The sequence below is a fragment of the Lates calcarifer genome, linkage group LG18, assembly GCF_001640805.2.
Source record: "Lates calcarifer isolate ASB-BC8 linkage group LG18, TLL_Latcal_v3, whole genome shotgun sequence".
NCBI lineage: Eukaryota > Metazoa > Chordata > Actinopteri > Centropomidae > Lates > Lates calcarifer.
Genome location: NC_066850.1, coordinates 16,253,345 through 16,278,811, shown reverse-complemented (window position 1 = coordinate 16,278,811; position 25,467 = coordinate 16,253,345). Strand labels below are relative to the sequence as shown.

General features: G+C 40.7%; 1 protein-coding gene and 1 long non-coding RNA gene across 7 annotated transcripts in view; both read right to left on the bottom strand.

Moving 5' to 3' along the window:
* LOC108897524 (uncharacterized) overlaps positions 1 to 25,467 on the bottom strand; it is a 257,630-nt gene that overhangs the window by 66,765 nt on the left and 165,398 nt on the right. The gene's annotated exons all lie outside the window — the stretch shown is intronic.
* Positions 1 to 25,467, bottom strand: part of kcnc2 (potassium voltage-gated channel, Shaw-related subfamily, member 2) — a 75,572-nt gene that overhangs the window by 10,397 nt on the left and 39,708 nt on the right. For all 6 annotated transcript variants that reach the window (XR_007815106.1, XR_007815105.1, XR_001963302.2 and 3 more), the window contains exon 2: positions 563 to 1,496. Coding sequence is in view for 3 of the 6 variants with exons in the window: in XM_018697150.2 (XP_018552666.1) it covers positions 563 to 1,496 (934 nt within the window). In the remaining 3 variants the exon portion in view is untranslated. The remainder of the gene's footprint in view (positions 1 to 562; positions 1,497 to 25,467) is intronic.

Below are 25,467 nucleotides of genomic sequence, written 5' to 3'. Positions count from 1 at the left end.
AGCCCAGTGTGTGCACCTACCCTAAGGAACGTCTGCACAAGAATTCAAAGAAAGTCAGTACATAGAGGTCGACACTAATTTCCATCAATATCAGACATGTCAGAGTAAATTACTGACATAAGCCTAGAGGGAAAAACAGCCACCTACAGTTTTAACAGCAAATGAACAATCCCTACAGGAAAAAAAAGACTTGGACACAAGGACTGTGATTTCTTATCAGCATGAGCCATTCCACAAAACCATCTCCTACTCTCAATGCCTTTTGTGTTGTTTCTTTGCCAGTGTGGCATCCAGAGATGAAAACTATAAGGAAAGAGAGCTCAGTCCTTGGAGAGGGAGCTGCTGTGGTGCTCATGAATCTCTGGGGAAAAAACATTTTTAGTCTCAGCGGGGAATCTGTCAAACGGCCACTGCTTTCTACCTGAGATGAGGTCCCTTATGGATTGTCCTCACTGCCACTTCATAAATACTGCCCTTCGGTGTAACCTAAACTTTACTACTGACATGTGGTTGCTCATAATTTTCTGTCCTATATGGCCTTGGTCTGACCATATGGTCTTACCTGAGCGGTTGCGTTCTAGTACCCTGCTCCCTTTGACATGGCACAGGTCACCTTGAGTGCTGTTGCAGGTGGTGTTGAGATCGGCTTTGCAGTAGGTGGGGGACCCTCCCTGCAATGCCTGAGGGATGTGTTTCTTCCTCTTTTTGGGTAGCTTCTGCTTCGCCATGGCCAGGGAGTAGTACATCCCAAAGTTATTGACGATAACTGGCACAGGCATGGCTATCGTCAGCACACCAGCTAAAGCACATAATGCGCCCACCACCATGCCTGACCAGGTCTCTGGATACATGTCGCCATAGCCCAGTGTAGTCATGGTTACCACAGCCCACCAGAAGCCAATGGGGATGTTCTTGAACTTGGTGTGCTTGCTAGCAGTAGGGTCACTAGGATTGGCACCGATTCGTTCAGCATAGTAAATCATGGTCGCAAAAATTAACACTCCCAATGCCAAGAAGATGATGAGCAGCAGAAATTCATTGGTGCTGGCCCGTAATGTGTGGCCCAACACCCTTAGCCCCACAAAATGACGTGTTAGCTTGAAGATACGCAGGATACGAACAAAGCGCACCACCCTGAGGAAACCCAACACATCCTTGGCAGCCTTTGAAGAAAGGCCACTCAGCCCTACCTCCAAGTAGAAAGGCAGGATAGCCACAAAGTCAATGATGTTGAGCACACTCTTAACAAACTCCAACTTGACCGGGCAGAAGGTCACACGCACCAGGAACTCAATGGTGAACCAGAAGACACAAACACCCTCCACATAGGTGAGCGCAGGGTCAGTTTCAATCTCGTACTGAGGGCCCGACTCCGTCCCATTGCTGTTCCACAACAACTCTGTCTTGTTGATGATGGTGTTGAAAGCTTCATGAGTCTCCAAGCAGAAGGTGGTGATGGAGACCAGGATGAAGAACAAAGATGCAAAGGCAATGAACTACAAGAGAAAAAAGAGAAAAACATGTTACTGTCAATCCATTCCTGACATTTCAGATTATTTTCACTGTGACGTTCTGTACACTGGCATGTACATACAACACCAAGATCACTGAGTTCATTTACTCTTGAGAAAGAGTGAACTCAGACAAGTTTAATTAACTTGCATCAATTTGAATGGACTCTAGAGAGAGGAGCAATCTATTAGCAAGAGCAACAAATAAACACACACTTCCCTGTGATCCTGGTGGAAATGTGGCATGGGAATGCAGATGCAGTCAGATTTAATTTACTCCAGTTGGCATGTTGGACAGTTGGCAGAAAAGCAAGCAAGAAAATAGCTAAACAAACCAAAGCAGAGGCAAAAGAATCTGTGTGGATTAGAGAATGAATTAGAGAATATTTTGTCCTTTTGCATTTTGTGCATTTGTGTGAACCTGTTTGGTGTTTTATCAGACACTACAGACAAAAACATCAAAAAATTTCATGCACTGGTCAATTTTGAGATTTTTTTTTGTCTTTTTTCAGACTAGTGGAAAAGAAAATGTCCACAACACATTTGAGGTGTTTATTTGCATCTGTAGATTTAAATTACAATGCATATCTTTTGCTGTTGTTTTCTCTTCTGCACTATGGGGTACAGATGGTTTCTGCCATTATAATTCCATTATCTTTAAGAGAATTTGTGATGACTTACTTGTGTCTCAGTTTATAACACAACACAGCTATAATAGTGTTACAATGGCTAAAAATGAAACCCATCTTTTCTCAGTTGTTCCCCTTGTGTTTAGGCAGCAGAGTCCAAAGGCAAAGTCAGGCAGTTGGCGACACCTAAATAGTCCTCTTGAGTGCTATTTGCTGACCCCTTCATTCATATCCACTGCCAACATAAAAAATGCATCAAAAAAGGACTTTTTATTGAGGTGCTTTAGCTTCAGCTTTAGGCAAGGTAATATGTGAGAGAGATGTTGATGTCATAGATTATTCCATGATGGAATAATCAAATGTTATTAGCAAGGGAAAGCAAGAGATGTAGACAGTGAAATTAGTGGCACTAAGAAATAACTTTTTTTTTTTTACAGCAATGACAATAACACTGATGATACATTGGTACATGCAGAATGCATAAATATGAAGCACTACCTCTCATACTTTTAATTAACAGAAAGATTTAAAAAAAAAGTTATTGGAACAGATTGTAAGTGACTTCAGTCTTTGGCTGACAACATGACAGCATGTTGATACAATGCATCTGAATCTGTATGGTAACAGTATTAAATGAATTGCATCCAGATTGTATTTTGAGTTTTTGCCCAACAGATCTTGTTTTGGTCATCTTTTGCAAAGTGTTTAAGAAACCACCTGTCAGATGCAGAGCTGACATCCAGATATTCCACTTCCCTGGAAGAAGCACAGGCTGAATTTGCAAACATCTACTGCTTTTTTCTGAGAGCTAGACGGAGCAGATTTCCACACATGCAGCCTACTATGCTCCTTCTCTACCTTCCTCCCACAATCCATCCACTGGTGTGCTCTGCCTACTGAGCTCTGAAGAAGCCGTTTTACACCCTGCCTTGTTTTTGGATTGCATGACTCACACACTCTCAAAATACTGCCACTATTTGGGTCACCCTGCTCCTGAACTGTGTGCGTACATTCATTCTACTGCTATTAGCATGCACACTCTTCATATATCATACACGAATCTTTCCTACAAGTGCAATTGTTCATCCTGCTCATTCATTGCCAGTTTTTAAAGCATGTTAGAAAATGACACCTTCAGTTTGATGAGATTTAACCCGCATCACTCAGCAGGTACTTAGCTTAACTTTCTAAGCTCAAGAACCAGGCAAGGATCTTATATACAGTAAATGATAACACTGAGTATGTTACTCTTGTTTTTCTTGCATCGCTGTAAGCCATCTTCCTATTCACAACACCTCTACTCTCTGCAAAAAGTTTTGTCTTTTTATAAACATGGACTTGCGACATACTGTAGTGATGTGCTGAAAGTTAGAGCATCTCAAGAGCAAGAGATGCATGTTTCATGTTTCCAGCTCTAACATGGTTTGTCTGTGCACTGCATTTGTTCTGTTGAGGCTGCTGCTAATAGAGAGGCAGTTGTTAGTAAAGACACTGGAGTTTTATTTCCTCTTTTATAGGCAGTAGGCATAAACTGCCTCTAATAGCGAATATAACAGGAATATTGCAGGGATATTACAGGAAAAGCAGTACAAAGGCTGGTTTCTACTTTCATAACTAATTTGTTTCATTCTTCATTTGTCTTTGCATGGAAACATCACTATGGGAGGGTTTTGATTAAATGAGAGAGGGAATACTGAGCTGAATGCTCTGTCAGGAGGTTCGCTCCAGTAGCGCATTCATCAGCTCCCTGAGAATCGCTGATCTCGTACCAAATCCATGCACAATAATTACACATTGGCGCACAAAACAACACATGAAAGCAACCCATCAGCCATGATAAATAAAAATACCCTGCACATGTCCTGATCAATGATGTTACTGCCATTAGTGACAGCAGATAATGTCAGACACACTGCGTACATACAGTACATTCAAGCCTGCAGATGACAAGTCATTAGATTTTAATAACACTGCATGAATTTATTTCGTCATTCGCTTTAGCATTAGAGATGTTAATGGGCTCTGGTCTCTCTCTGTGGAAGCTAAGTCCTGGTTCCAACAATGGTGGTAATGCATCTGAAGCTGTTTGTCAACTGACTTAGTTGTAAACACAAACACAGGAATGAATTGTATATACCAAGTATGAAAGTTTATTGTCTTCACAGGCTCTAACTCATGCTGCTCTCTAACCCACACACATCAGTGCTCTATCACCAACACAAATCAACACAAATCAATTTACTAGTTAAACTAATCAGGGATCAGTTAAACAGGCCACATACCTGCAGCCTATATACCTTAGGTATGTGGCATGTTACAGAGGTATTGCGAGAGAGAACAACACATACATTTGTGCAAAATGGGTATAATTGGGAACTTTATTTATTTATTTTTTGAGGAACTACTGCGTCATGTGTCAGTTCTGATTTGTCAACACCAAAATTGTGGTCATGACTGGAAATCTTGCACTGTGTCTCAATTTACATTCTTCTGCACTTAAAAAACTATTTTGAAGGTGTTCACACTGACAATTATGGCACCATGCAGTGCTTTATTATTACAGTGATGGTGGACTCCTAATGGTCAAACAGTTGAGTGTGAATTGCCGGACAATTCTCACCCTAAATGGTCTCCATCTTGGCCGCATGGCACTTGTGAAAATGGCAGCCAAGGAAAGAGGACATGTTGTCAGCGTGACACTACCCTAATGAAATTCACACACTACAGTAGTGAGTACATAGTGTACACAGTGTACTGCATGGAGCTGCACTAATGGAGGTATCCACATTGAGACAGTGTTGGATTTTTCTCAAACCTCTGATATACCAAGATTGCTACCTAATGTAAAAATGCCTAAAAGGTCAACAAGGTCATATTAGTCAAACGCTGTAGTTCCAGGTGGTTAAACCCAAAAGTAACAGATATATTGTTATATAGTCAAAATACAGTACAGTATTTACAGTACAGAATTTTCAAGTCCTAACCATAGGAATATTTTCTATCTCCACTTATCCCAATATACCTTAAAAGCCCAACAGTTTGTCCAGTCATTGAGTTGAAAAGTTAAAATAAACTACAATACTAAGTGCACTACTACAAAAAGTAGTTTACATTTTAAGGGTGTTAAAAATGTAAACTCCAAATGGAATAATTCTGCCCTTACTGCTAAATTCTGACTTTCCATCTATCTCACCGCTCTCTGTGTCTTTAATTCCATCTCCTTCTTATCATGACATTGGCTAAAACGAACAGCAGGACTACCTGAGCTGTTTCCTTTGGCTGCTCGGGTGCTGCGCCAACTAATGACAACTGCCGTCTCGTGCTGGGCTGTAATTTTGTGGCGTTCGCGTCTGCCGAGTGAGGGTATATCATCTCCCCACTGCTCACCGGCTTGTAACAGCTGAATCATGTCACATTAAACCAGCCAGACATCAAACGCACATGCATACACAGCACACTAAAATGCAGGTGCACACACTGACACCCCTGTTTATACACACGCACAGCCTCACAAGGTTATTTATGATAGTCATTAAAAATTCAAAGTTGCTACTCTACCATGTGATTGCAACAGGCACATGCTTCTCGATATCCTGATTTCCAGCACACTCACTGTGCATGCTAAATAAGCCCTACACTTCTATAAAGTGGTCTATGAAGGCAGCACAGCAGGGCAGATGTGGCACAGACAGTCCACCTCTGGACAATGTACATCTAATTTGCCCTGATGACGCGCCCCATTTTTCAGCCAACTTTTTCATTACATATAAGACTTTGGCACGGCTGATAACAGCCAAGGTGGCTGTGTAGAGGTCAAACCTTCATGTCTGACTCTCAATGTGCTGTGAAGAGCCACGCGCACGCTCAGGCTTTCACGGTAAACAATCATTACAGCAGCTCATTTCACTGATTACCACAAGCTGATGTTCACCTACAGGAAGGAGGCACCAAAATATATGATTCATCCATGAAGATGACTGAACAAGCTGACAGACTGTGGGTGTGGAGGTGGGTCAGACTAAACGTACAAATACTAGCCAGATTGCCATTTAATTTGCTGTGGATATCAATGGTGCCCTGAGGATGATATCCTCATAATCAGACTTGAGTACCATATTGTTTTCACTGCATTATTTGGTCAGACATAAGGTATCCATAAAATGCACCCATCATGTCAGTATCATTTTAAATGTACACAGAGGTGTTGACAATCTATGCAAATTGGGAATTTTCCTACATCACAGTGTGATATTTGGACTAATGCAAGTTTTTACACTGATGATGATATATATTCATAGGCATATGATGGACCACATTTGTATAATTCTGACGATGCCAGGTTCTCAAAGGACCAGGAACAGATAATAATGAGGAAAAATAACAGCCAGTGGTGGCAAATTTAATTGTGATATGAGGAAAACCAGTGCAGCACCTGGTAGTGTCTCGGTAAGTAACCGGTTAGCTAACAAAACTTAATGCTGTGCTTTCACCTCACAATATTGTACAGTTCCCTATCACATATCAGGCAGTACCATAACTAGTATTCATTAAACAGTCAACAGAAACTAATGTGCAAGTATAAGCTTGCTAGATCAGACATGTCTTGGATTGTCAGACACAGAAGCTTTTTCCTGTTAGGAAAACTGTGGAATTTGCTGGCCAACTAGAGTATACTAGAACTATTGCCTCGCAGTTGCATGCACCCGCCAACTAGTCAAGTTGCAGTTGCAGTGTCACCAATTCAGTATCTGACCAAATGTGAAAGATGGTCACAATCTCCCCCTCTGTTCCTGAGTTATTGTGTTTAATAATGGCCAAAAAAGAAGTGTATCTGCAGAACGTTATGATGTGAAGTGAGGTTTCCCATTGACCTTTAGGATAGAAAATGTCATCACTTCCTCATTTTATCCTATTAGACATTCGTGTTAATTTTTTCCATAATAACCCCATGAATTCTTGAGTTATGGCCAAAAATGTGTTTTATAAGGTCACAGTGACCTTGACCTTTGACAACCAAATTGTGATCAGTTCATGCTTGAGTCCAAGTGAGCAGCTGTTACACAGCTGTTGGTGGCATGGAGGCATGCGTAGAGAAAAAGACTGGCTGACAACTGCCCACATTGTACCACACAGTGCATTACTGACAACTGGATACAATGTCTAAAAAAGCTCTTTATGGGGCGATGCTAAGAACATTCTACTGTGGAAAATATGAAATAGTGTTCATTTTTCAAAGCATGATTTCCATTAAACCTAAGTATAAATTAAAACTGCAACTTGCTCTTTAAGAGGTGTGTTTTCTGTAAGTCAACTTACAACCACCTGTTAAGCTCAGTATTGTGTCTGTGTCAATCTCTTCCATGCTTAACACCTGCAATCCTCTGAGTGGATGAAGATACACAGGTTTGGAATTTTAATTAGTTTAGTGAGCAGATGTTTCCTCAACCAAAACCTTGGATTTTCATAAAAGTCAAGACATTTGCGATACCCTTGTTCCATGTATAGAACAAAATTCCAACAACACAAAATATCTTAAAATGTAATTCGATTCCAATCCCTTAGATTTCAATGACATTTCCTTTAGTTAATCCCAAATGCAATGTATATGGTACAGTACTGCTAAGAATTTGAGAATACAACTAAATTGTCTGTTTGTTGACCATCACTTTGTCTTGCCGGCATCTGTTTTAGCAGTATTTCATTATGCCTGGGTTGAATGTTTTCATATCAGTGCAGCATCACATTAAGCTCAGATTCCCATCAGTCATTCGACACCCACAGGAAGTCTCTTCCAAGAAGGGATCAATCACAAATATGGGTACACACACAGTTATTACATCCATGCTGTCTTAGTCCTCATTAGCGAGGGAAAACTGGGCAGCAGTAGCACATGACATGCATTTCAAAGTAACTGGGAAAAGTAAAGTAAATGTAGACAATAATAAAGAGCACATAACTCTAAACGACAGCAAATTTCTTTAAAGTCTTCATTCATAAGCTCTGTGTGAGTGCGAGTGATTTATCAGGACTTAACAGATTCAGTCATCAGCCCTGTCACCACCCCAAACACTGATGGGATGTGATCGCTGTCACAGTCCTGAAGCAGGGAGGCCCTCCCCATAATCACATCATTTTTCACAAGACTTGTCTACCACTCCCTGGATCTCTGCCTGTCCAGGGAAGGGGAAGAGACATGAGGAAAATGCCAGATCAAACAGCTTCGATCACATGATCCCCTGGCGGATTACATCTGCCACTTGGCCTGGAGCCGCCAGTTCTGGCAGACCTGAACGCTGACACTGGCGCTATGTGGCCTAAGGTTGTAAACAGTAACTGATATATCGGCATGGATGTTACATTAGAATGCTAATGGAAAGGAAAAACCTGGTGATCTGTAGGTTACAATGGGTTACATCGTTTATGGAAACACAAACTCTAGTGAAGATTATCTGGTCTAGTGGGAAAGTGACTGTAACCAGGGGAAAACCAGGTCCAATGTCAGCAGGGCATTCAATTCATGCTTTATAAATCCTATTTCAAAAAAACACAGCCTTAGTCTGGAGAGTCAAATACAGTATATAGTCTCAAATATAGTTTATAGTCCAACTATAATAACAGTATCACCTCATCTATCAACATGATGCTTTTCAACCACGTTCAGTCTTGTGTATGTCACATCAGTGTTTTGGCCAATGACAAGGACGCTTGTTAGGTGCCCACTGTAAATACACACCTGAACCCGAGCTACAGGACACTGACTGCAGCTCACTTAACAGCCACTGGTGTCATTAACAAGGATTTTCAGAATGCTTACTCAACCTTTAAGGAGATGTATGCCACAGCGAAGAAAATTAGCCACTATGCTGGAATGTAATTTTGTTGTGATTGATGTTTGTCAAACTTAATCTTAAATCTAACCCTACTAACATTTGAAATATTCTGTGGTGAATCCTGGCAGCTCCAGCACTCGCTCAGAAAGCTAAAAACAGATCGACCTCATGGGTCACACATATTTCCATACATCCCTTCATCTGTTGGCACAGCAACATGTTGGATGGGCAAACCTTGGCATCCTCTCACTAACCCCTACCCCCACCCCCCCACACACAACCAGTCAGCCCACTGCTCTGCTCAGACTCTGTTTCAGAAACCACCCTGCTGGCTCAGCCAATCAGAGTGCTCGCTGCCCCCACCTCCTTAGGACTGCCACCATCTGTTTGACATTATGAGTGGAAGCTGTGAGCTCTGATCCTGGCCTGAGACCACCGTACACCACCATGCTGCCTCGGCCCTTCTGTAAGCTGCAGTGACATCATCAAGCTAAGGGGACCCTGGAGGTGCTAACGCAGTCAAAGAAGATCCCAAACACACACTCACAACCCCACACACATCTACACACCAATATAATTAAACCTGTGGGGTTTGGGGGGGCTTGAGCTTGTATGAGGCTTGCTGTCTGTTTCTACTTGATTGCTCAGTTATAATTTCATTCTGGATTTAGGGGTCTTCCACTGTGTGCACACATGAAGTCTGCAGGTGTGTCAAACTGCACGTCCACATGAATACAGCCATCACTGCTCAGTATGCAAAGACAGCACACGTGCAATATTGTATGGAGGTCAGATCAGTCCACTATAGATCTTATAATGCCACTTTAGCATATGGGATAATACCTTGTAACCAAATAGTTAAATGTTAATTAACAATTTCCTAATGCTTTATTGATCAATTAAAGTTGTGGGAAAAAAAACTCTCTTGTTGGTGTTCATCCTCATGACGCTTTCTCTTGTTTTTAGCATCTGGCTTTAGGTTGCACCAATGAACCATTTGACCACTGAGCTTGTGAAAAACCTCGGAAGAGTATCTGGACAATCCATTTATCATTAACATCTTAGTAGCATGCATCACTACACACTTGATGAACAGTTCTTACTGTGCTCTATAATTGCAGACATTTAGCTTTTGCTGTTGGTCTGTCTTAGAACCAGAGACTCTTTATTAATGACTTAGTGGCAGTAGTTTACTAATATTTGATAGTGTACAAAAAATTCCTCTCAACCTGGCAACCCAGCTACTACACAACTCCAAGTAGATGCTGATTTTGATGGATGTCTGATGGATGCATAAATACACAATTATCATCCTTAATGCACAGAGAAATGACTGATATTGCTGGAGGTCACACTCTACTCTTCTTTTAAATTACACACATGTCAGGATATAAATTTATGTGCAAAGATAAGGATGCACGCAGTCAGAGCTGTCCCCTCTCTCTCTTTCTCTCTCTCTCCCACAGATACAGAACCTCAGCTCCAGCTGGAAGCAGAGACCCCCAGGCAGAGATATCCCTCCGTCTGTTGCTCCATGTCTGTCACTCAGAAGTGTTGTGTGTTTTCAAAGCCCCCCCACCCATCACAGCGCCAACCCACGTAACTGAACACACACCAGGGAGTGACACTGATCACCTACTTCTCTCTTTCTCCCTCCCTCTCTTCACGCTGCCTAATAACAAGTAAACCAGCACTTGCAAACTAGAGTTAAAGGGTTGCTTAGACCTCACAGTTGATTGCTTATGAATTTTGGTAACCTGTGATTCCACCATATTAGATAATTGACATAACTTTAGCTAACTATAATGTTGTAATGCTCAGCTTCCAGAGCTGCAGCAGGTCTGTGACACACAGGACCTGTTTTATTTTCTTAACATTTAACCAAATCAACCATCTCATCCTAACCACACAGATGACAGAGTGAACCAGGGTCTCCAGTGTCAAGGCTCTTGTTTATCCACCACCCGCCCCCACTACGTTCTTATGACTTGTGCGTGGTACAAAAATTTACCACTTCCCTCACTCAAAAATGATGCCACTAAACATGATCCAGGCAGCAATCACATTTCCCTCAAAATGTAATTACTATTACTAGCAATGCAATTTCTAAGCATCAGTATTGAATCTGAATAAAGTGATTCAAACATGCTTAAGGTTTGAATGTACCCTCCTCCCACTCATTTACACAAAGCAACAGACTGGTATCTGTGGTCACATGTATGCATGGCAGTTCCTTCTGTTGTCTTTGTAACCTGCATGCTTCCTTAGACTAGTCTAAGACTAATCTGTAAATCAAAAGGGGATATGTTACTCTTTTGTTCCGTTTGGCTTTTTCACTGACTCAGCCTTCTGAAGTGTAGGAGTGGCAAAACACAGAATTCAATAATGGCGCTTTTTTATGTGTGCCAGCCGGACTCAGATCTTATTCATTTCTTTGACCTTTTAAGTGTGAATGAAAGAGAAAGTGGCTGACGAGTCCTTATGTTTACTCATGCTGTTTTCTACTGCTGCACTCACTGTAATTCACTTTGGGTAGGACGCTCTGCTAAATACATACCATGCAAATTAAATGTAATGAGTAGACGAGTATAGAAAATTCTCAGGACCATGTTCCTCAGAGAGGCGGACATACAGAATACTGTATGGCATTTTCAAGGAATGTTGAAATCCAGACTGGAATTTAAACCAAAGTTCAGAGGGTTTTAGTAAAGCTCATTTACAAAGTGTGTGTTTGAAATGATGGACCTCCTAACAGGCCCTGTGGGGTATGAGAACCTTTTGATGAGTGTCTTCTTAAGAGTCCAGGCCATTAACTACATACACATGCAGTATATCTGCTTAGAAATGCTGTGTGATAACTGAGCCAGCCTGTGGGAGGAGAACGTTGCATGCTGGGAAACAGACATGATGTCTGCATTTGCAAGTTCTGTCACATCAAGCTCCCCATTCTAAAATTAAACAGTGGTTAAATCAACATTATGCAGTGTAGTTAGCTGAATGGCTCATTTAAAGACCATCGTAGTGCATACATAATTAAACCACCAAGTAATTGATTTCCATCTCAGACTATATTCTATAGAGACAAGGCTGGATGATATTTCTTTTATTAAATAAAGCGGGATAAAAATAAAGCGAGTGCCTGGGAGGACAGTGATGAGTCCCAGGGAATATCAGAGACACGGAAGGATAGGAGGCTACTAATGAATTGCCCTACATTACAATGAAGTCCCTAAACAATAGCATGTTTTTGTCGTACGCAGGGCTGTACTTTTTTTCTTTGATCAGCTGCAGCCATGGAAACGGCACCTTTTCCTTTTTTTGACATCTCAAGATGGTGAACTGTAAGTGTGAATAGAGGAAGAGGCAGAGAGGGAAAAAAATGGGAAGCACAGGAGGCAGCAGAGGGTAAAATGAATGGTTGTGCTCCTTTGGCAGGGAAAAGGGTTTCCCCTCTTTCTCACTCCCTGTCTCCCATTCTCTGAATATGATAAAAGAGTGACTTTTTTGTTGTCTTTTAGTACAGACAGATGACAAAACAAGAGCAGGGTTTGCTGTCACTCACTCAACTAAAAGAATGGGTTTCAATAAATTATTTTTGTCGCTAATTTAGAATCAACTACTGACAGGGGACGGATACGAGTGGGCATCGTTCCTAACCAAAGAAAGAATAAAAACACAAGCGTTTCCACATGACAGGAGGATTTGCTGTTCCTCTCGTTCTGCCCGTCACGTCTCCCCCGCTCACACACACACATACACACACTTCCTACCCATCCTCATTACACAGCTCGCTGTGACATGGCAGCCAGCTCACTTGGGGAACCCTTCTAAACCCGTAGCTTTTGGCAACCAACCAGATGCTGGAGCTAAAAATAGCCTATCAAAACTTTCCAGGCGTTCTAATTTGAATAATTCATTGTCACTTTAAGTCAGTGTTGGAGGGGAGGGTGGGGTGCTGAGGTACAAACACATGGATCCATGCCAGCCACTGTTGACTTCATTTAAAAAGAGACTCTAACGGTCAAGAGAAAGGCAGATTTAATAAATCATGTACTCCATTTTGTAAGCTCTGATACTAGATAGTGGACCAGGTACCATTCAGTTGACCATTTAAGAGTGCAGTTGCATTAGCAATGAATCAATGTACACTAATAGGACTTGTATGATATTCTACAAAATGAAATGTGCAACTATTTGTATAATATTCTACAAGGGTGGAGGCAGCCCTATTTTGTAAATACAATTTGGCAATATCAATGACATTTTTATAATGCCTATTAAAGTAAAGGAGAAAGTGGAGCTTTGTATACAGAGTGAATTATGGAGGAAGAGGTGTTGGTAGCTTCAAAACGAATGGCGATACAGTCAGAAAACTCCTTAAAAATGACTGTATATATTCAGTGGGTCAGGTTTTGGTGAGCGTGATTAAAGTTCTGGTCACAAGTTTGCTCAGTCTAAGGGGACTTTCACCTTTTTTTTTAATTCTGAGAAAATAAAGGTGATGATGTCAGCTGGCAGGAAGGGTCCAAGCAAGTCCTATAATTGTTTACATTCTTGTAATCTGTTTTGTAGAAAGTGTAATTGCTGCATTGATTATTCTCTGGAATAAAAGTGATAGGTGATATGTGCAAAATTGCTCAACACAACAACAAAAGAACAAAACAAACATGTTTCTGAAATACATTTTTGAAGTAAATCTTTGTATTTGGCACATTCACTTAAGCTAAGCTGTAGAGATCATATTGAATTTTGATTTACTCTTTACAGTCGATGTTAATGAACAAAAGGATTAAGCTTTTAAAACAGGAAAATGCAGGAAACAGACTAGCACCAGTCTAGCCTAGGTCTTCAAATACTGTGATTTCCCTCTCATGTCATCACTGAATTCAACATTAACTACTAACCTGAACAGTTTATGATGTTTATGATATCATTGTAAAACATAACATCAAAACATAGGGACAGAGTGGATGTAGTGGAATGTAAAATGGCTATCAAGGGGCATTTCTGCCATTGCTTCATCTCTGAAAATGTTACAAGTGTACTGAGCTTCATGCTTTTATGAAAAAATGAATGTATAAGCTCAAATTTGGCATGTATCACCTGGACTACAGTGGTCCACATCTAAGTCTCATTGCTGTTGTGTGACACTTTGTTAAGGTTAGGGAGAGATCATAGTCATGGTTAAATCACCAGTCATGTGAAAAGAAAGCGTATCCAGTTTCATGCTTCGAGTCAAGGTCGACTTTTTCAATATTTAATCAAGACCACAATCTTCCCCTGACTTTAACCAAGTGCTTTTAGAGCCTAAACGTAACCGCAGAACCATTAATCATGCTTTAGTTGCTACATGCACACGCTGTAGAAAAAAGAATGAAAAAAGTTGCTGAACATTTTGTACACATTCATGAACCTTTTTGCTGCCTTGAAGCTCCATTCATTACAAACATTTCTTGCTATGTTGACGTAAAGAAAACTGAACTGAATTGAACTGCATTACATTTCTCTAAAAAAGTATTTGTTGTGGCACATAAGTAGGGGACAGGATTATATGGGAAATATCAGATCTAGTGTTTCTGAAGCTTGGGCCATAGAACGGATTGAAAATCTCAGCCTGTGCTACTTTGATTTTGATCATTTTCCTCCCCCAACCTTACAGCAGTGCAATACTAAACTTTAAAAATAAAAAGTTCCTTTTGTATACTGTTTTCTTGAGAAAAGGGTGGGGCCTGAAACTGTTTTGCTCCATATCTTTGATAGAACTGAGAGATTAGTTATTCAGCCTAAAACTAGTTCCTGTAAGTTTTTACATTTTCTGATCTGTGCACCTGATTTTAGGGTGCTTACAAGCCTTAAATATCTGTGTCTTGTCCATAGTCCTGTATAATTTAAAAAACTTAGCTTTTGTTGACTGTGAAAATTGCCCCAAAAACAGCCTGGTAGAAAACTGAGAATTTCAGACATAGATGAGATAAAAGTGAGCAGCAGCTTATCGTAACATCACTCAAAATAAAACAAAAGCTGTATTCAACCTCTCCAGTCAGACAAAAATAGTCCCACTTGAAGGTCCCGGGGAGACTGTGATACTAAATATAACCAGCACGCCTCTCTCTCACTGCCTCTCTCTGTCATCTCTTCATCTACCCATCAATATTTCAGTGCTTTGCCTATAGCTCAGATGTGCCATTGAAAGCTGATGTTTATGAGAGCATGTCTACAGTATAGCAGAATAAATATTAGTGATGACTGTGCTGATGTGCTCAGTGAGACTCCATTCATAAACAGAGTATCACCAGGACATGACAGGACTGAATGGTGAGCCGAGGGGGACTCTGCTCTGACTCCTTTTCTTCACCACATTTCAATTTTTCCCAGGGCACGTACAGTACAATGACCGAGGTTTATTTCCACTGAACTCCATTTAGGCCCTTGATGAACATAAAAGACAAGAAGATGATGTTAAAATGACAGAAGCATGGAGCCTCTGACCTCCAGGCCAGAAGTTTATAATGACACAAGAGTGTGCAGTTCAGTATTGTACTATATATATAGATGTATATAGATGATTAATATTATGCACTGACTGGTTTAGCTATTTAATTTCACCTCCAGTTGTTTGCACAAATTTGACCCTTGGGCTGTTTGTGTTGATTCTCCAAATACAGCCAATGTACCAACTGCACAGATGTTAGCTGCAAGCTAACACTCATGACTTCTTTTACACCCCCCCCCCACCCCCACCCCCGGGTCTCTTTTTTTCCTCTCCCCTCTGTATGTTTATGACGCAGATTCATAAAGCCCTGGAATACATGCAAAATATTTGCTCTCACTGATGGGCCGTTTAGTGTTTTATCTCAGTTGCTCCACTGATGTTACATTCACACACACAAACCACATACAATCACTCAACCACTGACTGCTCTGAATATAGACAGACATGCCCATCACATTATTTATGCAAGAAAATTGGAAATTTATGGGAAATTTTGTTGTATTTTTTGAATGTGTGACAACTTTGTACATACATTTTTAAGAGCTGTAAATGTTGGACATATTTTTTGGATTGTACCAAAATTTAAAACTTTGACATCATCTGACAGGCGGCTTTTATCCCGTCTTTCCTAAATGTCACAGAGGGATTGTTGCATCCATCCCCTGTCCCCAAGCCACCCCAGTCTCTAAAGAAATGCCATGCAACGCAAATCACCACTAATCTTAATAGCCCCAAAGACACCATTACATACGTCCATTTCCCACTGAACACACTGACTGCCCATACTCCCAATAAAGACACAATCCTTTGTTTCTTCATTCAAATCCTTCTCCCAAATCCTCAGAGACTAAATGTGACATTAATCACATTTCAAGGCTGGGACACATCTGAGAGTCTGATGCGATAATCTGAAATGGAAGAGGATCAGAAAGACAAGGCTCAAATGGAAGACGGGTAGCTTCATTTGACTTAACAGCCTGGAGATTTCAGTGGCCCAAGACATGTCTGATTCGGTGTGGCACAAAGCGCTCAGGGCCCGGATGTCTTTTAAGTTGAGGAAGCCCGGTTTGACAACAGGATCAGGAGCTGCTGTGCTGGTAGAGGTGGAGCGAGGCAGACATGCAAGGTAGTTTTTTTCCTAAAAATGTGTGAAGCAGATTTATTATGGTTTATTTTGTTTTCATTTTGTCTCATGTGATGCTATTCTAGGCAGTTTCAACACTGACTGCTTCTGTCAGGAAAATATTGACAAGTTGAACAACCAGGTGGCTCAGACACACACTGTGAAAATCAGACATCCAAGGGGATTGTTTTTGGCATAAAATCCCATTTCTCACTACTTTGACTACCTACTAAAAGCAAAACAAACAAAAATAGCGCTGACAGATCGCTGTAAATATCTCAAGAAATATGTCTTAAACACATACAATACAGATAACAAATATAGACTTTTATTGTAATTAGAGAATTGTGTGTATGAAGGCCACCTGTGCCAAAACACTAATGACACAGCTTTGAAAGAAAAATTCTGTCACTGTCAATTTAACGGTCAGCCTGCAGAAACTTGAAAGATATGCTTCGCCACTGACTTGCAATTTGCTTATCAGGACTTGGCTTTGTTATTTAAAACTGTAAATTATTTAGAACTTTCTCTCTCTCTGACTGCATCATCTGCAGGCATATGTTTTAAGTAGGTACACAACGCCCAGTGGGAAGAAGGGAAGAGACAGGAAATGCACTGGGCATAGAAAAAGGCCCGTGGACACCAGATTAACGCAGAGCAAATGAATGCCTTGCTATCTTGGAGAGTGTTCCACTCTCTTTATACGTCCATTAGTGTACAGCAAATGCCTTGAGTATATCAGTCCAGCTCAGTCAGGTCAGTTCTTAAAGACATGGGTATGAGTCAGGCTGGGGTCTGATTTTAAAGGAATAATATGTTACTTTTCTGCATCAAAATGTCTAAACTAGACCTATATCATATATTTTGTTGAGTTATGCATTTACACTAGCTCAAATGTCAATGGTGTTACACTTGTGTGTCAGTTGATGTCTGCCAGAAACAGTTAAAGCAACTTTTCATCCACTTTTAGCCACATTTTTATGATCCACTTTTTGGATCTTGGCAGTTTTTAACTGTATGTTTCAACTAGAGGAAGGATTATAATCATCAGACTTCTGGATCATAAGTTATCAGAGAATGTAATCACTGGGTGTGTCTGTTTAAGAGAGGAGGGGACCTCTGTGGATAATTCAGCTACCGCTAAAAACCTCCTGAACCATTAACACTGAGGGAATCCTAACCAGGAGAAGCCCACTGCAATGACAGCAGTGGTGGTGAAGACAACAACTCCCATGATCCCATGCTACTTCACAACATCACAAATCTCTTTTGTTTTTAGCTAGTAGCAGAAAATTACATATTGTGCATTGAGGTCCACCCAGAGCTCTAAGTTGTTCAAGTCAGGGACTAACTTGAATGTCACTGTGACTTGGACTGGTGAATAAAGAGCAATAGTAACATCAGCCAGCTTCGTCAAATGAATTGATTAAAGCATTTAAAAAAAATACCAGTGAGATCCTTTAAATGCCAACATTTGAACACATAAGAAAGTCTAGCATTTTTACCACATTTAAGACTTCATGTGTTCATTTAACAAAATGTTGTGAGTCTGTGTTCACTGTCACGGGTTTTTGGAAAAGAACACGCTGCATGCTGAGCATTCAGCTTGGTAAAACACAGACTGGAGTGCTCCTTCCTCCTGTCATCCATTTGCAGATAAGTAGGGAGGAACATATGATTTGTTTGTGTGTCTGTGTTGTGTATATGAGTGTGTGTGTGTGTGTGTGTCCGTGTGTGTATTTGCCTCCGTACTGGAGTGTAAAAATTGATGTCAGTATCAGGGCTTTTTTCTGTTGTGATTAAAAGCCTAGTTGGCAGGCATTTGCTCAGCCCTCCCAAGATTTCCTGAATACATGAATACATTATTGTCATTTAAAAGAAACAAACATGCAATTATATGGAGAGTAGGAATAAAAGAGAGAAACAAGCCTAGTCAAACCGCTATACATACCCCCTTTGTGTGTGACTGAGTCCACACACGAGAACTCACACATGCGCGCACACACACACACAACCTCCCGCTGAGATCTGTAGCCCTTCCCATCAGTTACAACCTGCTTAAAACAATATGTACCTTCACTATTTAAATGAGCTATCTGTCACTGCGCTGTTACTTGTGTTCTGATGAGATTCCTGTTCCAGATTTCATCGACTTAATTTAGCCAAAAAGCTGCACCGAAGTGGGTCACACACAAATAGTTGGGCGAGCAGGGTCCAAAGCAGAGCAGTCTGAGTAAAAAGTTCTCCCTTGTTGTGGTACAGGTAGTACCAGACTTCTGCAATTCAAACCTAATGTGAGCTCTGGGTATAAATGATCCTAGTTTGTTGTCTACCAAGTCAAGAGAGAAGGCGCTGTTTACCTCTGGGCTCTGATAAATAAACCATGGGGTGTGATGTCTCACACAACGGTTCAAGGTCAAAGCTGATGGTGTGGGAATAGAGATGCAGTTTGATGTAATTTTCAGTGTGGGCTCATGAATTTTAGTGGAATGAAGAACAGGCAGGAAATGTGAAACAGATGCATTTACCCAAATTCATTTACTCATTTACATGCAAGGGGGCATGAGAAAGAGGGAGAAGTGTGACTGTGAAACAGAGGGAGGAGAGGTGAGGAGGGTGGAGGTCAGGTGGTGTGTGGATACCATTATAATCACCTCTGATGACCTCATCTCTATCCCTGACTCATGCAAAGAATTTTTACGCAAAAAGTTTTTGTAGTTCATTTGAAGATATGTTTCAAGATAATCAAAGAAACATATGTTCATATTTCATAATTATTTGTTGCTGACAAAACTATTTAAACTCAGTGTCCACCCCCTCACTTGCTCTGGTGCTTTCAACCATATCACACAGTCCTCATCAGCATCAGACTCAGTTTGTTAAATTGCCATTTAACCATCATTCATCTGTGCTGACTCATATGGTTGTCATGAGCTACGGTTTCCAAGGTCAAAAATGAACTGTGAAGCATATGTCACGGAGGATGAGGTTCGATTATATTAAGGGTTTTATTTGCTTAACTTAGCTGTTAGTTTAAGTTTTTATGTGTCACATAAAGTAACATGCAATAATTGATCAGCTGTCCATTCAATCCCACTGTCCATTACTCTGTGGTGAATAATGTATTGCTTAAGCATCAAACCTGTTATGGATACTCCATGGTCTCTATAACACAAGATACACACAAGAAATATATAATACATGCAATATATGATTAAGCAACTACTATTGTTATCTCCTATAATGATTTATGTCCTTTTTTCTTGTGGAGGATAGTCATATTCCTGAGTTACAGTTACAATGAAAATTCATATAGTGAAATTTTATCTTTCTGCATCCCAAACTCCCAGGAATCTAATCTGTGTATGTGTCAGAATTTTCACAACAAAAGGCTCAAGTCACATGCTATCAACCATCATCAGAAGTGTGACGAATATAAATGAACTGTGTTGAATGGTGGCTCTCTCGTTTTGTGAAACAAACTCATCACACTGCGTCTGCTCCATCCTCCGATTCCCACAGCAGATCAGCACTATGCACCATCTTCAGGGCCGTGGCTCTCACTGAGAGACGAGGTAGGGAAAGCCACTGTTGCTATGGTGATGAGGAACGTGAAAGTGGTGGCTGAGAAGCGCTGTGACAAAAGACAAGGCCAGATTTGACAACGCTGCGCTGATCGGCCCTGAGCTGAATGCTGATGTGTTTTGACAACGCGACCGTCTTGAACCAACATTCAACCAACGACTCGTACCTGAGACTCTTTACTCTCATTATGTCTGGCAGCACTCAGTGCCCATTATAATGTCTAAATGCAACAAGCATTTAGACATTTAGACACTGAATATGGGACAATATGACAGCCTGCACCAAAATAAAAGTCCAAGAAAATGAAAGTCAAGACAACTGCGGTCCATTGACACTCTGGCAGTGAATTTTTACACAGGCACAATATGATTTTATTATTCACATTTGAGTTGAATTATGTATTAATGCTACATTTGCATTTCAGTCAAACATCTACTATTTTTTGACTGCTCCAAATAAATGCTATAAGATTAAACTGCAGGTACGCCCATGACCTCTCTTTGCTGTGGCTTCCTAATTCCCTATCGAGAAAGATGGTTAATAAGCACCTCTGTAGCAAAACTTTGGTTGAATTCAGCCAGTGAGGTTTGGTAAAGATCATGGTCATGGTTAAAATGAATCCTCACTGACTGACTGTGAGAGGAGATACAAATTATGATTAAAATCTCCCTCTATCATTAGTACAGTTTCAATAGATGACTAACCATCTTTTCACCTGCAAACCACTAAAACCACAGTCACTGATGGTGTTTTTTAATGTTTAAATGATGTATTTCATCAGATTACAGTGCAAGAAATCATGATGCAAGTGTTTTAATATCTAGCAGTAAGGCAGCAAGGGTTTATTTACTTCACAGCACTTTTACATTCACACTGTAGAGGCTGGACAAGTGCTAATATTAGCCTAGGCTAGTATGGTTGGATAGCTTCGGAACCTGTGTTCTCATGTGGTCAAATGCAACAAACAAAAAAAAAATGTTCTCAAAATAGTGCCCTTTAACACTCAGTCTGATGAAACTACTCACTGTGTGACTTCTGTTATCACCTTGCCTCTCCATGTATCTGTGCCTAGCTGGACAGCAGGGAGGTCCCTGCTCAAGTCTGATTGCAGGGCAGAGCTGGTTCATGTGAAACCCTCTCTCCCACCTCAGGCAACTTGAAATTGCAGGTCCCACTTTGCTATTATGCTCAGCAAGATGGGCGCCTACAGGCAATTTGTGAGTGAGTATAGCAGCATGCCCATATAGAGTAGTCTGGCCAGTGATATAATCCTTCGTGGGATTTACTGTTGACCCACTAAAAGGTCACAAAGAATGTAATACAGCCAGGCTATAGAGTGTCATGATGGGCTTGAGTTTCAATATTGATGCCTGGATGAAAATACTGGTTTGAACAACTTCCAACATTTGTGTGCGTGCATTGCTTGATGTGTCTAACTCTGTCTCAGGCACAGTAACATGACAGAATTAGAACAACATTCACAAGCCAAAATAACAAAGACACACATTTCCATATTAAAAAAAGGAAATAGATTTCCATTTCTCATTGTACAATAAACAAACTATTCTCTGATGAGAGCAGGAGTCACTTTTTCAAGCTGATGATTATACCACATCTATTCGACAGCTTATGCATTTGCATGCATTTTCTTGTGTTTTTACAATACATGTACATCAAAACCCCCCTTCTTTGCTTCTTTGAAAAAGTGAAGCTGGAGCCAATCATAGCTGACATTGGATAAGAGGTGGAGTACACCCTGGGCAGGTTGCCAGTCTGTCAGAGACATATAGAGACAAGCAACCATTCACGCTCTCATTCACACCAAGGGGCAATTTAGAGTCAGCAGTTAACCTATCCTGCATGTCTCTGGACTGTGAGAGGAAGCTGGAGTACCCAGAGAGAACCCACGCAGGCACGAGGGGAACACGCTTCACACAGAAAGGCCCCAGTCTGCCGGCCACAACACTCTTGCTGTCAGGCAACTGCACCACTGTGGTGCCCATGAAATCTCCAACTACTCAAATGTCTAAGCCCCACCCCTCCATAAGACATGACACTTTATTGTCATGTACTGCTGTGAAAGAAAACAGCACGATGAAATAACGGTGGCACTCCCTGAGTTTAAAACGACATTAAAAAGCAATTAAAACAATAAAAAAACCACAAAGAGCAGTACTTAGGGTGCAGCCTGGTGTGCAAACAAACAATAAATATCTAAATAAATAAGCAAATAGCAGCATACAAATATGGCATATGGGCATATTACAAGGTATTTGTATATATATATATATATATATATGTGTGTATGTGTAAATTTGTGTATTGTGTGTATGCTGCAGTGGGAGCATGCAGCAGGAGCCATGGTATTTTTATAATCAAGAGCTTCTACACCCACACATTGTATCTTCTGTACTTCGACAAATTCTACACTCTAATTGACAAAAATTGCATTGTCCTACATTCAGGGGTCACCTGAATGTAGACCGTGGCTAACTGTTACCAAGTCAGCTAAGAACACTCAATATGTAGCAAACGGTCGAGCAACAAACAGTCCAGTTGAAGCAGGGACTGGCTGCTCATGTGGTACGCACCCTAACTGTTCTGCTATCAGGCCGCACCTTCTTCCAGAGGTCTTAAAGGTCACTGCTTACATTCAGACAAGCAGCTATAATGACATAACCATTAGTATGATCGAAATTTTGACTCTCAACCACCGTGAATCCCATTTTTCTCTAAATTGGAATTTGATGTCTCTGCCAAACGGAGACGACCTGGGCTGATTCTACAAGTCTCCTGGGTTTGACAACCTTAACAATGAATAAATTCATGTTTGATGTAGCTGCAGTCACACTACCCAATCACCTCTGCCAGCCCTGAGGACACACACACACACACACACACACACACACAGACATAGGCAGACAAGAAGCCTAGAAACCTGAATGTTAATGCAAATGAAGGTCAAGGCAGTGTTTCTTTTTTTTTTTTATCAGGGTCTGTGCTGGTCTGCGATTTGGGCCTTGTGACTGATGAGAGGCCCCTGGCTAAATGTGAAACACCTTCTTTTCAATCTGACACACCTCATTTCCTGTGTCACTGCGAAATATAGCATTCAGTTTGTCTCCACCCATGGGAGCTATGTGCAATATAATTGGCCAAGAGATGAATTATTTATCTGTTGTGGTGTCTTAAGGCCTTGTACTGACAGTACATATGATTATTTTAAGGTAGGAATGCTTGTGTTTTCAGCTGAAATTCACCAGTGTACCACCTCATCCATTCAAGTAGGGTGTCTTGGTGATACACTCAGAAATTTTCTACCATAAAGACAAAATAAATTAGCATACATTGTATTCAGACAGCAATAATTTGAACACATTAGGATAATTAAATAACAAAATGTCGAAAAAACACTTGTCAATGAATGTCACAAATCACATCAGCTTATTCTGGCGAGGTGACCTCCACTCGACAGTGCTGCTAATCTGTAATACTGTTGGGTGTCTGATGCAACAACCAGGAGGTTTTTGCAGCCGTTTATTCTTCAAAAAGGATCAAAGCCTCACGTCTGTTGCCACTACAGTAAATCTATTTGTGGATTGCCTGCTGAATTATTCATATCAGTGTGTATTCTGGTCCTGACTGATCACTCAGGAAACACTGTCATGTTGAAGCTCTCACTGAATTGCAGAGGTGTAAAGGTGAATTTCAGAATGTATTTTTAAAAACCTTATACAATATCATTGTGTTGTTGAGATCAAATTATTACTGGAACTTAAATGTGATACAAAACATATTTGGGTATTTTCAACACCTTTTATTTTCAAATGATGTGTTTTATTTAAACATGATATCTGAATTACGTGATTTGTTTTGAGATTTGGTTTGATTTTGATTTTGTTACAACCAACCATATTAAACTTTACCTCTGGCCATTCGGTTATCTTTTTGTTCAGCAGGGAGCCTCAAAGACATATTTTAATGAAATTTGATGAGAGTTTTGTTTTTCCATTAATCAGGGGCCAGGAGATTAGTTTCTGGTGCAGGTCAAGATGGTAAGATTCTAAAGTACTTTATGTTGTAGTACATAGTTCCTGAACTTCAGGGCACCTGGTCACCAAGACCCAACCCACAATCTGATCCAAATCTAAAGCCTGGCCAGGGGCTAGTTGCATTGCCACATGTCTATGTCAAGCCTCAAGGGTACATAGAACTGGATTTCATCATCTGCCCATGTCTGCTAGAATCTGTGTGTCTAAACACACCAACGTGTGTAACACATCTGCCTCTACATCCAATCTAATATGAACAGAACCACACGAATGTCTGCTGTCTGTGTAAGCATCAATTCTGGAATATGTCTAACCTCTGACGCCAGAGTATATCTAACCTGACCAAAGCACAGTCTTCAGGCTTCTAGTTTTTTGTACGATCGATCGAAATTTGGAATAACTCTCCATGGTTGTAACCTATTTATGCCTAGGTGTCATGGCAGTGGGCCAAAAAGTTATCCGGAATAAAACATACCATTAGCACAATAATTACATTTCTGTCAGAAAGCTGATTAGATAAAAACCCTCAGGGAGAGAGAGATGAAATGAGACAGAGATAAAGAGACAGCAAGTGCAGGAGGGAATAATTACTGCTGCTAAAAGGTAGGCAAAAGAAATGGAAGAGTGGAAAAAGTAAGACAACAGAAACTATGAAAGAAAAGAGAGAGAGAGACAGTGAAAGACAGGGAGTGATGATAATGAAAGTGACTGCTCACTGTGGCTCACATGCTATGATCCTGACCATCCATCCTCCAACCATTCTTCTTTAAATAATACAGATAAGATGGAAAAGCTCTCATCGTCCACATCCATTTAGCCAAATCTCACTCTATTGTAGGAAGAAAATGTGCTTAATGATTCATGAAGCAGCTCCCATTACCGTCACACCAACTTACTGAGAAACTGTGAGCAATACACGGGGAAGAGACAGATGAGAAGCTGAACTGTAACAGCTCTGAAGTCCTGACTTGCATTAGAAGGAAGGGGGCTGTAGCTGTGGTGGACAGGTGGACAAAAGTGCACACACCATGTCCTTGCCAGGCCATGGACTTGAATCAAGTATTTGACCTTCAATCTGTTTCTCCGCTGTGCGGTCCAACAAAGACACAGGGGTGATCACTACTGGTGCGTTTTAAAGGTCAGAGGTCAGTACTGAACCGCAAATATCATGTCATTCAAATTTATGGCTGGCAAAGAGGAAGCTGTTCAACTGACTCGAAGGAGCTTTACATGAAAATGTTCCT